Below are 17,785 nucleotides of genomic sequence, written 5' to 3' on the forward strand. Positions count from 1 at the left end.
ATATTACCAGTGCAAACTTTGTTGATAAATTCACTGCTCAAGGTGACCATAGTTGGCAGATTTTCAATAATTTGCAGCTTTGTAATCTTCTTATTAGCAGACGGACCAGCTAGCACCTTCAGCTGCTGATCATCATATCTGGTTCCAATACCAATGGGAAACACTGATACCCCTTGATAATTAAATGAGAAGATAATTAAGAAACTACTATAAAGTGTTTAGCTAGATTCCAAACATAGGGCTCATTTATGAAAACAAGTGCAAAAAGCACAGCCATGCTTAAATAGATACTTAACACAGGTACTTGCACCTAAACATGATCCTTACCCTTGTCTGTACCTGGCCTGATAAAGCAGAGTAGTGCTGCCATGTGCAGGCTCCTCAGTGTTTGTCACCAACCAGATTTATTCACAATAAAAATATTGATTCTAGAACTTATGCTTCTCCTTGGCAATCATAGTAACATAGAAACATAATCAGTGCTGGACAGCCTGGATGCAGATGTGATGTGGCCAGACATGACAGATTCTCTCCCCGCTGCCTTATTCTGATCAGGCCTGATACGTGGTGGTGGTGGTGAAGGCACCATAAGGCATCACATTTTCTAAAAAAGACTGTAGAGGCATTTTCTTCTCCTTTAACTTATAATAGATGATGGTCTTGTAGACCTTCCTTTCTGTTTTTTTATTTGCCTTTTGTGTTGCATCTTACTACTCTGAAAATGCTCTGGTTCAGTACTACCCAGTAACCAATAAATACATTAATTCTTAGGTAAGATTTTGACTTTTTCATTGCTTATCTTTGTGTTCTGAATGTCTCCTATTTATCGTTCAGTCTGTAATTCAAACTACTAGCTGGCTGCAAAGGCAAATGGGACCCTAGTGGCCAGATAACAGTTTTAGATTCCAACCCAGAAAACTGCAAAATTAAATTCCATAAAAAGTAATTACCGAATGCCAAATTGTCTTTCAATGGCAATGTCTTTATAAAAAATGTTAATTTGAAGGAGAAAATGTCTTTTAAAATTATTTATTCTTGATAAAGATATCTCAGCTCATTGCTTTATATTACCACATTTCTGCAAGGGTTGAATTTAAATTTATATCCTTAGGAAACCAAAGTTTTGCCCAATGTCTTCAAGAAAAGCAGGCTTACTGGATTTTAAAATCAATATTCAAATCTATGGTTTTTAGTGACCAAAATATAAAACTGTCTTTGTTAAATTTAATTAAAATAAAATTAAAGCCAAAGAAAAAAAATATTACCCAGTACCAGACAAAAAAATGTAATTTATACAGCATTCCTTTCATATAATTCCTTTCATAAGAATCTCTTCATTCATATCATAACTACAGTTCTCCTAACGGATATCAGTTTGGCACTGATTTTAGCTTTAATCAAAGTCTTAAGAATAAGATTGTTTTCAAGATTCATTAATGACAATATCTTGTACTATGAAAAATGTGCACAACCATGCAAAATCAAATTTTAGCAGAAAATGTCAAACAGTTTTATAAATATTTATTAATACAAATATGATTTAATTGCATCAAGAATAAATGGAAGCTTACTGTTAATCACTGCACTGTTGGCAGCCTCAGTCACTTGATCCAGGGATACGTCTGTAATAACGATGACTACAATTTTGGTGGAACCAGGTCTCGCTCCGTGCACCTCTGATGTGGCAGTTCGAACACCAAAGAGCAATGCCTCACCTTAAAGGAAGATAAACAGAATCAGACAAGAAAATTATAAATAAAGGGGAGGACATTATGATGACGTCTTAAAAATGCATGCTTATTTGCAATAAAGGTCATTTAGATATGGGTGCTGACATTATAATTTACAGTGCATTAATGTGCATTATGTAATAACGTATGGTCTGGTGGAAAATATAAACAGACAAAAATTACATAGCAGTAAGTTCACTAAATAGAGAAACTTGCATAATATTTTTATTGTTCCTTAAAGTCCTTAATGTATAAACTGTGCTTGACTTATTTTTAACATTTTAATAAATCTCCCCCACCCCCAGTTCTCTAGATAGAATTCACACATTCTGTACTGATTACTCAGAAATATTTGAAATCAATTTATTTTATGATAGGAGCATGTGCTGTTTGTATTTATTGGCGACCCTCTCCTTACTTTATGTTGTTGCTCAGGCATGCCTTGTAGACTGATGTCATGCACAACTGTAAGGGAACAAATTGCATTGTCTCCATTACAGTCCCAGCCCTCTAAATCTGTTTTCTCTCCCCATGCAAAGAGGTTGAAGATATCGTACTGCAATGTATAAGTAGTGTATGCTGAACTAAGATTAATATTGAATATCATTTTAATATGGTGTGATAATATCAGCCAACCCTTAAATTGTTGTCAAAGATATTTGTTTGGATTTGTTCTACTTCTATTCACCAACAAGGAAATAATATAACAATATATATAATATTATTATATTGGCTCTTTGGCAGTGACATAACTATATGTAACAGGGCCAGACATCAAATTAATTTTAAGGCCAGAGAATATTGGCAAGTTGACCTATTCTACCAAGATATATTGAAACTGCTCATTAATAAGGGCAGAAGATAAAGAAGCAGGGCTGACCAGCACTCAAACGGATCCACAAGACCAGAGATATTCAGTTAAAAGATACATTTATTGGTAGAAAAATTAAAAATATAGCTTCATCTCCATCCACCCTACGCGTTTCACACCCTTCAGGGTGCTTAGTCATTGGCTCATTAATAAGGGCCTCATTGGGCCCTCTACACTGCAGGGTCTGCTTCCTTTGAAGTTACACCCCTGCCTTCTACACAGCTGGATCCCCCTGTAGCTGTAGGGTCTGCTACCTCTGTAGTTACGTCCTTGCTCTTTGTCATTCTATTTAATGCAACACATGCACATTTAACTTCCCTAAACTTCTCTGTTTGCTGTACCTTATTCTTTTAAATCAGTGTAGAGAAACATAGTTGATGGGCACCATCTTGCGCTGCTTCAGGACTTCTTAACTGCAATCAGGAGCATGCACAGTTGAAGGTGATCTGGACCTGGCTTCAACTGTGAATGCAGGGTGTGATTGCAAAGAAGAGGACCTAAAGCAGCATGAGATGGCACCTATCAACTCCACTGCTCTACTCTACTTTTCAGAGCAAGGCACAGTAAACAAGGAATTAGGGACACCTGCAAACCATAAAGGCAATTAGGATAAATATTGAAGGATAATATCTTTCTTATCTTTATATTCAGGCGCTTTTATATTAATCCTTCCAGTTTGTGATTTAAACCACTGCCTGACTGCTAAGGCAAGTGGGGCCCTAACAGCTAGATGACAGTTTACTAAGCAGATAGCACTTTAGTGAAAAATTAAAGGTTTCAATAACCAATTCAATTTAAAACATTGCTGATTGTATAGTGTTACTATATTACTCTCTTCGCTGTGCTCAAAATTAATTGTTAAGATATTTTATTTTGGCCATATCATGATAAGAGCCAATTGGAAAGGACATTTACATTCGGAATGGTTAAAGAGGAAAAGGGCAACCAGTAACAAGATCCAATTTTGCTGTGCAAAGTGATATCCACTGCAATGTGTTGCATTCATCAATGTTTGCTGATATTAGGAGCAACCAGCAATAGCTAAAAAGCCCTTGTGAATACAAGCAGAAAGAGGGCATCAGGTGGTACATAAGGAGTTAGAGTGCATACACAATGCATACAGGGACATTGATTATGACAAAAAGTCTTATATAGTTAGCCAGTTGTAAAGTGCTCAGTCCCATCTCCTTATGGCAGTCAGAGCTGACACTTTCAGGGGCTGCTACAAGGAATCAATGTGACTGGGTTAGTTTTAAACTGTAGGGGTCAGGCTTTCACATGTATTTAACAGATAATTCTTCTTTAACTTTAACAGCGATAGCAGGATGGATACCAAAATATAATGCAAATAATATGATTCTATTTCGATATCATACTTACCAATTTTTGCTGGTCCGTCCTCTATTTTTTGAATGTTATCTACTGCTTTCAGAAGATATTCCTTCGCCTGGGGATCTGTCCATGCAATGTCCAGAATGTTTGTCCATCCATACTGAAGGACAGATATCTTTGTTGCCTCGACTCCTGCAGCATGCACATACAAGATAAACAGCTTGTTTAGCATCATGTCAAAGCAACTAACAATCCCTCAAATTTGTGTTGACCCTATCATATGGAGCTGAGCTTATTGATGCATCAGGTGAATCTGGCCCACATAATGCACAAATTAAACCACAAACTGGAGCTGACATATGTGCCAGATGCGTTTTAATGGAACTTAAGACACTGTTGCTCAACCAGCACATTCCCAGTTGTTGCTGGCTACAACTCTCAGCATACTACAAAATATTTTCAATGATTAGGGTATGCTGGGAGCATCCAGCAACATCAAGAATTAGGGGTTTATGAACAATTCATCTTGATAAAATATTTCTCCAGTTTTTGGGCCATTTTCCCCAGTCAGAGCTTCAGGCCAACACAGCTTGCTCTCTAGGTGATGGAAACAACACTAACAACTGGTTAACAAGATAACTGAATAGATAGGAACTGAATGCAGGGCCAATTAGCTAATGTTCCCAAGTGACAAGAAGCCCAAACTCCTCACACCTTCCTCTAGGATTTTCAAGACCCTGAACTAGGGGTTGACTAGTAGTGCCTAGTCCCCCCCCCCCCATTGTTGTGCTCTAGGCACATTCCTCTTCTGCCTACCCCTAGTTCCTGCCCCAAGGAGCTGGGCCGGTTCTAAATTTTTTGGCCATGTGGAATCATTACTGAAGCATCATCACCTTCTCCAGCAGTAAATACCTATACAGGACTGTATCCTATGATGTTTGATTACAGAGCAACATATGCAGGCAAATAAACCCCAGTGATTTCCCTATATTAGATAACAAAAAAATGACTGAAGTAGACCTCGAAGGCTGAATTAGTATGTTGAGTCAAGCGCTAACTAAAGCCTGCTCCATCTGCAGCCTTACACTGTTTCCTAGTTTCTTCATTAATTGTATAAATGTTTATACTACAGGTATGGGATCTGTTATCCAGAAAGCTCCAAATTACAGGAAGCAATTTCTCATAGACTAAAATAATTCAAATTTTTTAAAATAATTTCCTTTTTCTCTGTAATAATAAAACAGTACCTTGTATGTCTGATCCAAACTAGGATATAATGTATACTTATTAGAGGCAAAGCAACCCTGTTGGGTTTATTTCACATTAAAATTATTTTTAATAGACTTAAGGCATGGAGATCTAAATTATGGAAAAATTAATTATCCGGAAAACCTGGATAACAGATCTCATACTTATATTCCTTTGTATATAGTGCTTATCTCGTGACTGAGGCTGGCAAAATCCACATTATTTCTTTTGTTTTTTTTAATACAGATATGGGATCGGTTATAAGCCATTATCAAGAAAGCTCCAAATTACAGGCTGGCGGTCTCCCATAGACTCCATTATATTATTCCCAGTCATAATAAAACAGTACATTGTCCTTGATCCAAACTAAGATATAATTAATCGTTATTGGAAGCAGAACCAGACTATTGGATTTATTTAATGTTTACATGATTTTCTAGTAAACCTCAGGCATGAAGACCCAAATTACAGAAAGATTCATTATCCAGAATATTAGGTCCCATACCTCTAATATGATAATACCCAGCAGAAAAGAGAATTTAAATAAAAATCATCTGGAGTCAGTAAATCATTTCTAACATATCAATTGTAATTCATATTATTTACCAATGTTAACTTTATTAATAAAAGCCTTAACAAATGTTTTCATCTCTTCAAATTGTGATGCTCTGACATTAGAACTTCCATCCAAGATAAAGATCACATCCATAGGTTTTCTACACTTATCTGTAAGAAATAAAACATGTATTTTTTGCAATGGTATATACAAATCTAAAAATACAATTACAATTATTTTGTAAAAATGTGTTATTTCAATCACATACAAATAGGGGGTTATTTACAAAACTCTGAATTTATTTCATTCTTTTATTAAAAAAACCATGACCAAACTCCCATGGTATACCTTATTTATAAATTTAAAAACTCGAATTAATTGAATCAGGAAAAAACCCGATAAAATCTTGCAGAAACCCGAATCGTCTGTTTTTTTCTGACTTTTTTCCGTTTTTTCCCCCTGAATTGCTTGATTTCTTCGGATTTTTGCCTGAAATCCTGAATTTAAATGGATTATCGGGCTAAACCCAGGGCAAACCACAATCTTCAAATTGATATAGGTGCCTCTCCCATTGACTTATACAGGACCTTGACAGGTCTGAGATAGCGGATTTTCATATTCTGGCATTTTGTAGCATCAAGGTATAATAAATCTTGAAAAAAAAATCGAGTTTTTGCCCCAAAGAGCCCGACCAGATAAATTTGAGGTTTAGTAAATAAACCCCTAGATCAAAAATATTTGAATTACTACTTTGATATTTTTAGAGGGCTTGATTATACTTTTGTATAGCATTTTTATTTTAATATTTTTTTGGCAGAAATAGGCCCTATGGTCACAGTGACAGGTGTATGCTATTGTATTTGATGTTGTCAATGCTTACTTCCAAGGGTTACTTTAAAGCACGTTGGTGTTTTCTCGGCTGGTATTTTTCCACCAGTGAAAATATTTGGATGAGAGCCTTATGCCCATGAAAGTATTAACAGGTAAGGATAAATAATCAGAGACTAAAGTACAACATTCAATGGAAAGACAGAATTAAATGTACCTGCTATTGGTTGAGTTGCTGGAGTCGTAGTTGGTGGTAACAGTGTTGTTGATAAAACTTTTCGTGAGCAGCATTTGTCTAACACCAGTATTGGGGCATCTGATATAAGCACATCATAATCTTCAATTAATATGATTTCATCCATTGAGTTAGTAATGAGCTCAAGTTCATGTATATCTATATTAGGACCCACAGCTATAGGTATTATGTTTATGTCATTAGGTCCCTTAGTGATGATGTCAGTGGCAGGGTTACTTGTCACCATGTAGACAAGGTGTGGCACTTCGTCTCTGCTTCCAGTGTTAGTTGTGAACGTGTGCTCAGAGACATAGTTGATGGCTTTCCCTGTGTTGGTAGCATTGCCACCCCGATACTCAATCTCCCTTATTCTTTGGATGATGTCTTGCTTTGTCTGTTTCGCTGAGAAACTATACTCTATAGTCACAGTAAAAGAAAACTGGATAATGGTTATATGTATTGTTTCTTCGCTTATATGCATTTTCTGAATCATCTTCTCAAGGAAGATCTTGCTCTTGTTAAAGTTAAGCTCCCCTACTTTATCAGAACCTTCAATGATGAAAACAAGGTCTACAGTTTTGTCCCAAGAAGACTGTGTTGTGTGTTCAACCACAGGAACTTGTGTTGTTGGTACTTTCTCAACAGGGACTATTGTTACTTTCTGTACTGGTTTTTCAGTAGCAGCATGCTTCTTGGTAGAAGGAATTGTTGGTTTAGGTGGCTCTGGCACAAGGTCACACAAATAATGAATTATTTCATCTCTGTGATGGAGCAATTCATACACACTTCCAAAAATATATGGTTTATTCTTGGGCGACATCTTTTGTATAATATTTATTTCTTCCATACTGATATCTGGTCCCAATCCAACTGGAATCACAGTGATCTTTCTTTTATTGATTGCTTTCATTATACTTCCCACACTTTTGCTGGATTTGCTAGCTGTTAACAGCATGGCAAACTTGGGTGCATTGTCCCTTGGAGCTTCCCCAAACACATAGTGGGAAGCATATTTAAGTGCTTCAGGGGCAGAAGATGTCAAACTTCCAACATATTTCATACTCTTGACCTTTTTAACTAGCTCTGAGAGCCTCTTGTTATCCTTAAGACCAAATGATCTGTCTGTTGTAGCAGAATAATAATGGACAACAGAAACACGTATTTTCTTTTGTGAGATGTGAATTTTTTCCATAATTCCCACAATAAAGTCCTTTACAACTTCAAACTCTTCTGCAGAGAGTTTCGAGGCTCCATCGACTAGGAAAACCAGGTCCATCATTTTATTGCATTCATATATACTGGTGTCTACTACCTCAGTGGTAGGCATTATATCCACAGGTAAAGTTGTTGGGGCAGCAGTTGTAATTCCACTTATCTCACACACATTACACTGTAAATGTTTTCCTTCACAATGGCTGGAAAAATATAATAAAAACAGTATTGGTCAGAATTGGTACTATTATAAACGGAATATTTATTCTTATAAACTCAACAGCATTGTTAGCTAGGGTCCCAGAGCAAGGCAAATAAATAACACATGCTTGGAATGTTCAAAACTGGTGTTCCTTCTACCGATGTTGTTCGACATCTTAGAGTTACACATTATAATATGTCCTTTTAACTACATCTGTTCCTGAAAGGGGCCCAGGGCAAGAGTTCTCTCTACTTTTGAAAAAAGTTCCATTATGATGGATAGACCTTCTACAGCAAGTTTATAGATTTACAGTAGATGTAGTCTACTTAGGACTACTTTGGATATTAAAACATAAGTTCTTGGGAACTACATCTTTACATGGCACTGGCTAATGAATTGTATATGGTCAATGTTTGTCAGTGATGCATCCTTTTACTGTGATAGGTCTATTAATCTATAATACAGTTTTATGGCAGAGCAACTTTCATTTAATTTGTTTATTGATTATTTACAGACAAATAGTGATGGGAGCATTAATTTGTTGAGTTTCGGATAAACTCTGGAAACAGCGGTGAAAATTTGTCGGTAAAAAGAAATTGACGTGCACCAGAATAGTCGCACGCATAAAATTGATGTGCGGCAAAATTGAGTTTGCATTTGGACAAAATAGCCGCGCCTATAGAAAATGTCACATGTCAAAATTGTTGCGCATCAAAATAATTTGGATGCCCAATGACTTCAATGTGTTTCGCTAATTTTTCGCCGCTTTGTCAATTTTTTGGCAAATTCACAAATTTTTCGGTGAAGCAAAACAGTACAGATTCGCCCTTCACTACATACAGATACTGAAATCAATGTATCTTGAGAATTGGTTAGAACAATACACTGTGTTGGACATGCAAGGACCAACATTTTCTGTGGACTCTTGAGTGACAGCGACCAATTAGCTGCAGAATCACTCTAGGATATATCTGCCAAAAACAAGGAGCCCAAACAAAACAAAGGTATAGGCTTGGCTAGATATCAATTGAAGTTGCTGGAAAGTCCCATCTGTTAGGCACCAAATTAGACCATGGTGTAGTCCTCTCCTGGCAGGACAAGTCACGGGCCCCCTAGCTGTCAAATGACATGTTCTACCAGGTTTTAAGCCACCAATTCAGTGACCACGCCAGACATAAAGCTTGGTAAGCTTGTACCTTACTAACAAAGCAGATCATAACTGCTTTAAGACTACTTGCAGAAAAACACACTGCTTTAGTGAGCATTTTAGTTTGCAGCTAAAGTTTCTGTAGTATTGTCCTGTTTTCTAAAAGTTATGTAAATAACAGGCAGTCCAAAGAAAACATTACCATAACTGACATCGCTGAGGGTCATCACGGTTTAAAATAATTTTTTTCCCATGTGGAACTGTACGACCTTCTACTGTGCACACTGGACAGTCCTTAGGGTCAATGCAAGATTCAGACACTTCATCTAGTATTTTCCCTGAGGGACAGACAAAGGATTATAAACAATGCACAAAAACATTTATAGTATCACAGACTCCCCATTGTATCTCCAAATATCTTGCAGCCCTGAAATTATCACAAGGGCTGTTGAGAGATAATAATATAAATCAGCACATGCACATTGAAATCTACACTTAACAGACATCACTTACCAGGAGGGCAATAGGCTTGGCAGCCTTCTACACATTTAAGTGGACAGTCCACTGACTCCGGGTGCTGACATGTGATAGGACAGGCAGTGGTACAGCTGTTGTACCTCCATTCACACACGTAGTCAAGATCCTTCTGATTCTTCTCCTCACAACTTTGGGCTTCATTGAGAACAGAAAAAGTGCCTTTGCTTCAGAATTCTGATTTAAAAACTATATTCAAATCATTACTGTATTAGTACATCAACTACAGCTGATCTGTTTTCCCTGCCCTGGGGATGTAACATGCATTTACGGCACTCACATGGTCTTTTTAAAGTGAAGCAAAAAAGTATTTATTAGCTCATATTAGAGCTAATAAATACTTTTTTGCTTCACTTGAAAAAGACCCTGTGAGTGCCGTAATTGCCTGCATATTTAACATATTTCCTTATGAGCACCCAGACGGTAACAGAGTTAATCGTGTGCCCCATCAAGCCGTGTATATAAATATATATTTATATATACATATGCAGTATTCATAGAGGGTTATTTACTAAAATACGAACGTATCTAATTTTTTAAATAAAATAAACCACGACCAAACACAACGATTTTACCTTATTTATTATTAAAAAAGCTTGATTCTATCGATTCGGGAAAAAACTCTATAAAACCGGGCGAAAGCACGAATCGTACTATTTTTTCCCGAATCACTCCGTTTTTTCTGACTTCTTCCTGAAAAGCCAAAAGTTTTAGGATTTTTGCCCAAAGAGCCCAAAATAGTCAGATTTTTGAGCTAATTCCAGTACAGGCTACAGAAACTTCTAAACAGGATAGGGATGTCTCCCATTAACTTATATAGTGTATAACCTTGGCAGAATTCTGGATTTTTGCAGCATCAGGTTTTAATAAATCTTGAAAAATGTGAGAAAAAGTCGAGTAACACACTAAATAACCCCCACACATTAAATAACCCCCATACACTCAAATAAAAAATCACTACAAGACATAAACAAAACATTTTAAAAAGAAAATAAAGATTCAGATTAATCTTTTTATGGATTTGCCTATAGGAATTTTCTATGATCTTAGTTACATCCAGTCTATCATAGTTCAAGGAATGAAAATTATTTTACAGTTGACAGTATCCTACAAATGATGTGCAGGAATCAGATTATTGAAACATTAGAGGGCTCATTTACTAACTAATTGCAAAGCACACTACTGCACTCCCACATGTTTGCAAATGCCTTTATTCTGCCTCTCCTAATGAGAGGACTGTGCCTATTGAGGGAAGCCTGGAGCTACCACCACCCCAGACCTGGCGATAGCTTCAGGGATTCCAAAGTGGGTTGTGTCAATTTTAGGCCAATAAATAGGATGCAAACACATTTTTGGGCATTCACTCCAGAGGTGACACATTCTCCACTCTAATAGATGTAACTTTCATCCAATTTGCATTAAAAACCCCAGTGCAATTGCATCTGATATAATGCACTGGAAACAACTCAAAATATGGCAACAATTATGCTGGAATTATGGGTGTTGTAATACAGATTTAAAAAATGTTTTGATTTGTATATATAGCTGCACATTTTACTCTGCACTTGCATTTGAAAATTGCATTGAAATTTATTTTGCTACATTCTGGCGTTGAATTGAGAGATTGTACTTTTGGAGGCTTAATTCTCAGTAGCCCTGCACTTTGCACATAATAACTGTCCAATTTCTTTATTGAATACAGTCGATATTTTGAAAGCGAGATTATGGATTTGTATTTAGTTCATGATTTTTGTCTGTTTTAATGAATATTGAGGGAAGGGAGTCTGTTTGAGAGAGCAAAGGGCCAGCTGTCTCAAGGATACTGTTGGAGCATGTGCAGTATAAGGGGGTTATTTATTAAACGTCCGATGCTGCAAAAAGTCAGAATCTGAAAATCCAGCATCTCAGATCTGCCAAGGTTGTATATAAATCAATGGGAGAGGTCCCTATCCGATTTGGAGGTTTCTGTGATCTGCTCTGGAATCAGTCAAAATTCTGACTATTTCGGACTTTTCGGCAAAAATCAAAAAAATTCTAGCTTTTCGAGAGAATTTGGGTTTTCACTCGACGAGTTTGCCCCCGATTCGATTACATAGTGCCTTTTAAGTAATAAATAAGGTCACATCGCGGATTCTAGTTTAGTCGGGACGATTTTAAAAAATTGGATTTTGTAACCCAGAAAATGTTTAATTGTACATTTGCATAATGTAATTGTCCTGATGAAGACATCTGTATGCGATTTTGAAACATTGACATAATAAATGGTTTTATATTTTTTTATTTTTCTGTCCAGAGTATATCAGAGGTCTGCCTCTTTATTGTAATACATTGGAGGAGGTAGACAGATATCCCCTAGCTGAATTGCACCTGGCATTAAAATTGATTATAAGGATTACAGGCCTACCACCCAAGAAAAAGATTCTGGAGGTGAATACATTTACATGTTAGTACAATCTGCTGAAATGGATGCAACACTATTTTTTACTTTCTGCTTTCTGCATACTGAGAACAAGTTTTGCCCATCTATGTATGTATTGCTGTATTCAATCTGGAGTCAAAACAATTTGTTTTTGTACTTACGGCATAGATGGGATGATCGCCAGTGTACATTGATTCCTTTCTGAGCGCAGACATGGGCATAGGCAGCTAGAGAGTCACAGAAACAAGCGCAGTCCCCGACTGATTCACATGTACAGGTATCATATGTGCAAATCTCCCAGTACGGCTCTGGGTTTACCTATGCAAAAATCAGAGCATAATATAAATGTCAAAGAAAAGTCTAGTAATGATGCTCATCTTTTGAATAATGCAAACATATTAAGGTGTTTCACCTGGATACTATAAAATGATATATTGTCACCAGAACCATTATACTGATGTATTGGAACATGACGTTGCTTTCAAAATAGAAGGACACCGAAGAACCTTGATTAGTTTGACTAAATTCATGGGTGCACTAATATTGGTCATTTTCTGGTTCCTGTTTTACCAGCAACTATTCTGATCATTGCCAGCCCAGACCTTGGCCTGAATTCTGACCAAAAAGATTATTTTTGACCTGTTCTGTAGTGTTAGGTATCCTCCAACTTCTACTCAACAGGCCATGTGGACCTGACAGGTATAAAGCAGGAGCATGATGTTGAAGTACAGATTGGATATGAAGAGTTATTTTCTCAAGATCAGGAGTGGGACAAGGGGTAGGTAGTGGACATGTCTAGGGTGCAATGCTTGGGGGAATCTAGGTACATAGCTCTTCTGCCTTCTGCCCTGTGCACAATGTCCCTCCACCAACCCACTCATTAATGCTCCATGCCTGCAAGTTGTCATCATGTGGCCGGGAGAAGGGTTGAGTAATATGTCTGTCTGGCTTGGCCAAGCAATACTGGAGATTGTCATTATTTTGAATGGATCCAGTAATTGTCATGCAAATCAAAATGTAAACCAGATTGCACACACTTCTCAAATGGCCCTAACTAGGTGGGAAAATTCTGGATCATGGATCAAAATGGGAAGGCTCATTAAAAAAGTAAGTTGGCCAAAAAGTAAGTTTTGGGTTGAATCAGGCTCATTGGCATGTATTAAATGGTCTCTTTTACAGAGAAGACTATTTATGGCCTCTCCCAGCCTACCAGTCATGAATACATCCCTGCCGAAGAAGGCACTGTATGCACTGGGGAACGCATTTATCTTGTGTTGCATTTTGGAGAAAAAGACCTGTGTCTGTAGGTGCTAACCCACAGGGCAGCCTGCCTGTCATGATAAATGTTATTGTAAGATCTTGCATGTGTAAATGAATCCATATTAAAATCAATCATGTGAAAATATTAACCACAATCCTGCAGCGCATCCAGGCTTTGTAAATTAAATACAACTCTAGAAAATATCAAATAAAGCCACACTTACTACTTTTGAACATTCTGCAAAGAGATCGCCCATAAGAATATTGCAGGCATTTTCTGCTGCCATCTGCTTCATCAAATTGTCTTTACAGATTGACAGTGGGGAAACGGCACCAAACTACATTGGGCAAATCAATAGAGATATGGAAAATGTTAAAAATAAGTTACATGTTTATACTTACACACTATACTGTGAATACAATACAAGGACCTCATTCTAATTAAAAAGGATCCTACCCACAGATCCCTTCCACTTCCCATACAACTTCTGTAAAATCAACATACAGCATTCCCAATACAGAAATTCTGTTCACCTTGGCAGCATCGGCACAAAGAGGATTTACTTTCCAAGAATTTCCGAAATTGATGGGATCGATTTCTATTTGATTATTGCTACTGATCAGATCATTGTTTTCAATTCCGTCAAAGTTTCCACACAAACCACAGACTTTATCCTGGCAGGAAAGAAAACATGTTTACAGAGGACAATTCACAACTTTGTTATTGTTCATATTGCATCAGCGCAGTTTTTTCCAGAATCACCACAAAATGTTCCTCTTAGGGCAGTGAACAATGTCAGAAATGTAATCATGTCAACATGTTCTGGGCATTCTTTTAAATGGCTTCCATTTCCCCTTTTGTGCTGACGTTTTCTATTAATAAAACGTCATCACAAAAGGGGTGTGAGTTGAAACAATACTGCGCTATATTTTAATTTTATATCTTTTTTGCACTGTTTATTTCCGAGCTCCTTGGAGCACTGGTTCACATCATCGGAACTTCTTAAGAAAGATGGCGACCATCTTATAAAAAGGGGGGAGGGGATTAAACTAATTTCTTTAAAAAAATACATTTTAGAAAATAGCAAAAAAAAAAAACAAATGAAAAGTTATATGTGAACTGGCCCTTTGACCTACTCCCAAAACGCCTTTCATGTGATGGAAATATCACTGCTTGTAAAGCCGTGTCTGGAAGGACTTTATTGGTCTGCTACTGTGAAGTGCTCTTTGTTTTATTTAAATGTCCTGTTCCCCTGCAATACACGGCTGTGACCAGCATCTCATGTAATCCCCGAAACAGAACTGGAATTCAGAACTTCAGTTACAAAAATTGTATTGTAGACTTACCCTGTAGGTTTCTTTCAAAGTCACATAAACTCTCATTCCTTTGTCCCAGGTAACAGACATTTGATTTCCAAGGAGCAAAATGAAGTAGTTACCAGACTTCAAGACATCAAATCCGGTCTCATCTGAGAGAGGCTTTTTAATATTAATCTGGTGTAAAAGCAAAATGGACAAATTACTCTTGTTTTCAAGGTAATGATATTGTAAAATGCAATAGAGTCAATATATACCTTCATAAACAAATGAGGGTTCCTCTATTCCGTCTTGTAGCAATTAATTTTGTGTGGACCAGGAATGGTTTAGCCATCTTGACTGGCCTCCAGTATCTGGCCATCAACATCTATTTAATGGAGGGTTTACTAACTTTTTCTTGGGTACTCAAATTTAATCTAGGAATAAGATTTTTGACCCAAGGATTATGTGCTGGCCGGGTTTGGGTCAGGTGCGGCTTGGGAGAAGGCAGGTTAGGATCTGGTGCTGGTCCAATTCTTGTCGACCTGCACATCACTAATACCCACCATAAACAGCCTGGTATAGCTTATAAAACCACTATAAAAATATATCTTGGGAACCACTGATATAAAGCCACTTGTATGGAATACAAGTAATTTTAGACCAAAAATGTCAAGGAGGTCTTATTTCATGATCTAAATCCTGCCCTCCCTCAGTTTCAGGCTTATTTTACATTTCTGCTCTATAGAATGATGTACACCATATTGGTGGTCTATAGGCCCAAACTTCAAGCACAAAACACATATTTTAGACATAATTGGAATGCCGTCCCTAGGATCCAGTTTGCTTTCATTATCAAACAGGTTGAAGACCATTCAAAGCAAAATTACTTGTTAGTTGTTACAGGTTCACTTTAGGTTTCACTTGCCACAGGGAGTCACCCTCTTGAAATGTGTCTGTGACACTCACATGCTCAGTGGGCTCTGAGAAGCTGTTGAGAAGCTAAGCTTAGGGGTTGTCTCAAATTATCAAGCAGAGAATTAGGTTGGCCTGTCATATAAGATGATCCTACAGGGCTGATTATAAAATTCTGATGCTAGTTGCACTATTTTCGGTGCTGCCATGTAGTAATTATCCATATTAATTATTAATCAGCCTTATATTGTCACATTTAGATTCTATGTGTAATGTATATTTTAAGTCAGTCCCTAAGCTCAGTAAGTGACAGCAGCACAGAGCATGTGCAGTGAATCAGCAAAAAAGAAGATGGGGAGCTACTGGGGCATCTTTGGAGGCACAGATCTTTGCTGCTAAAGGGCTGTGGTTGGCTGGAGTCCAAAACTTAATGTACAATATTTCTAGCCTACTTACTTAGTTTAACTTTCCTTGACCTTTAAAGGGCTTTTTATGCCTGCTTCCCTGATCCCCTGATCCTGGATCATTGGCCATTGTAATGACCCCAAGCCCTGAATTCCTGAGATTGTGTACTTGATTCTGAAACCTTGTTCTTGATCCTGATCCTGCATCTGCCCAGTAAGTCCTGTTTCTGTCCTTGTTCCCACTGATCTGATTTCCTACTTTTGACATTGGACTGTTTTCAGACTTGATTCTTTCTGCCAGCCCTGACCCTTGCCCTGTTTCAAGGATTCGTTTTACTGTCTGTCCCCATTTATACTTATATAGTAAGTGGTTCCTGTCAGTTTAATCATGTTATTACTAACACTATTTTCAAGCAGGGGCTGAACAATAAAATGGGCATTACATTCCCAAACGGTGGAGTATGTGTAGAAAGTTAGAGTAAGATTTAAACAGAATACCTATTTGCTATCTAGGATAGTGCTGAATGCCCAGCCCCAAATAATTAGGGTTATGTTAGGTATGAAAACTTATTTGCTGCCCTAGATATTGTTAGAATATTGGCTGTATGGCTGATCCCTTGTTGTAGATAAGGGTGGCATTTACCAGATTTTGGCAATTCTATACAAAGTCGGGAGTCCATATTATTATCAAACCAAGCCCACGGGACTCGCCCCAGTTCAAAAGGGCCATCAACTATAGAAAAATTTATATCAAAAAATTATATAAGTCCCAAAGCTTTCTTCAAGTAAAAAATATTAATTTATTGAAGTACATTTTAAAAGACTTATAGCTGGTACATACAGCGCCGGAGGGTGCGAAACGCATAAGGTGGGATATGGGGGGTAGTAAGTACCAGCTATAATTCTTTTAAAATGTACTTCAATAAATTAATATTTTTTACTTGAAGAAAGCTTTGGGACTTATATCACTTTTTGATATAAATTTTTCTATATTTACCAGATTTTAGACCACAAAGGGGAGCTTGAAATGCCTGACACAACTGTATTAAGTGGTAAAGTCATTCTAGCACCTCTAGCAATCCTCTGCAATTAATCAGACTGGTTTCAAAATGATGACCAGTTAATGCTACCAGCTGCTTGGTTGTTATGAGCTGCTGGGGGTATTACATTACCCCCAAATGTCACTCTATCATATTTATGTTGTGGACTTGTTCTTTCAAGGAATTATCTCGTAGCAAATCTAGTGAACATGGCTGATGAATATGTGCAGCTTAATTACTTACACACTTTTGGCATCAGCCTGCCAGTGTTTATGGTATCCCAAATACTTACCTGTTCATTAATCAGCTCAATTTCTCCATTTCTAAATAGAATTGTAATTCTTTTAGTACATTTTTCACCAGAGAATCCACAACCTTCATTTCCAACAAGTATTCGAAATGTCCCTGTTGCTCCACCACAATAATCCTGCAATGAAATAGCATCAAAATGAAAATATGCTTTATCATTTTTGGGACATTAAAAAGCCTTTTATCCCCCAAGTGTGCAAGTCCATGGCGATATAATGATATTACTGGATGCGTATCACTGCTTGTT

General features: G+C 37.2%; 1 protein-coding gene across 1 annotated transcript in view; it reads right to left on the reverse strand.

Moving 5' to 3' along the window:
* Window positions 1-17,785, reverse strand: part of vwf.L (von Willebrand factor L homeolog) — a 106,106-nt gene that overhangs the window by 50,328 nt on the left and 37,993 nt on the right. Inside the window, exons 21-32 of the mRNA XM_018251980.2 lie at window positions 17,522-17,656; window positions 14,922-15,068; window positions 14,109-14,249; window positions 13,799-13,912; window positions 12,476-12,632; window positions 9,875-10,033; window positions 9,564-9,699; window positions 6,783-8,215; window positions 5,788-5,907; window positions 3,982-4,125; window positions 1,572-1,715; window positions 8-172 (exon numbers count right to left, since the gene is read on the reverse strand). Of these exons, the coding sequence (XP_018107469.1) occupies window positions 8-172; window positions 1,572-1,715; window positions 3,982-4,125; window positions 5,788-5,907; window positions 6,783-8,215; window positions 9,564-9,699; window positions 9,875-10,033; window positions 12,476-12,632; window positions 13,799-13,912; window positions 14,109-14,249; window positions 14,922-15,068; window positions 17,522-17,656 (2,995 nt within the window). The remainder of the gene's footprint in view (window positions 1-7; window positions 173-1,571; window positions 1,716-3,981; window positions 4,126-5,787; window positions 5,908-6,782; window positions 8,216-9,563; window positions 9,700-9,874; window positions 10,034-12,475; window positions 12,633-13,798; window positions 13,913-14,108; window positions 14,250-14,921; window positions 15,069-17,521; window positions 17,657-17,785) is intronic.

Source organism: Xenopus laevis, chromosome 3L (genome assembly GCF_017654675.1).
Source record: "Xenopus laevis strain J_2021 chromosome 3L, Xenopus_laevis_v10.1, whole genome shotgun sequence".
In the NCBI taxonomy this organism is placed as follows: Eukaryota; Metazoa; Chordata; class Amphibia; order Anura; family Pipidae; genus Xenopus; species Xenopus laevis.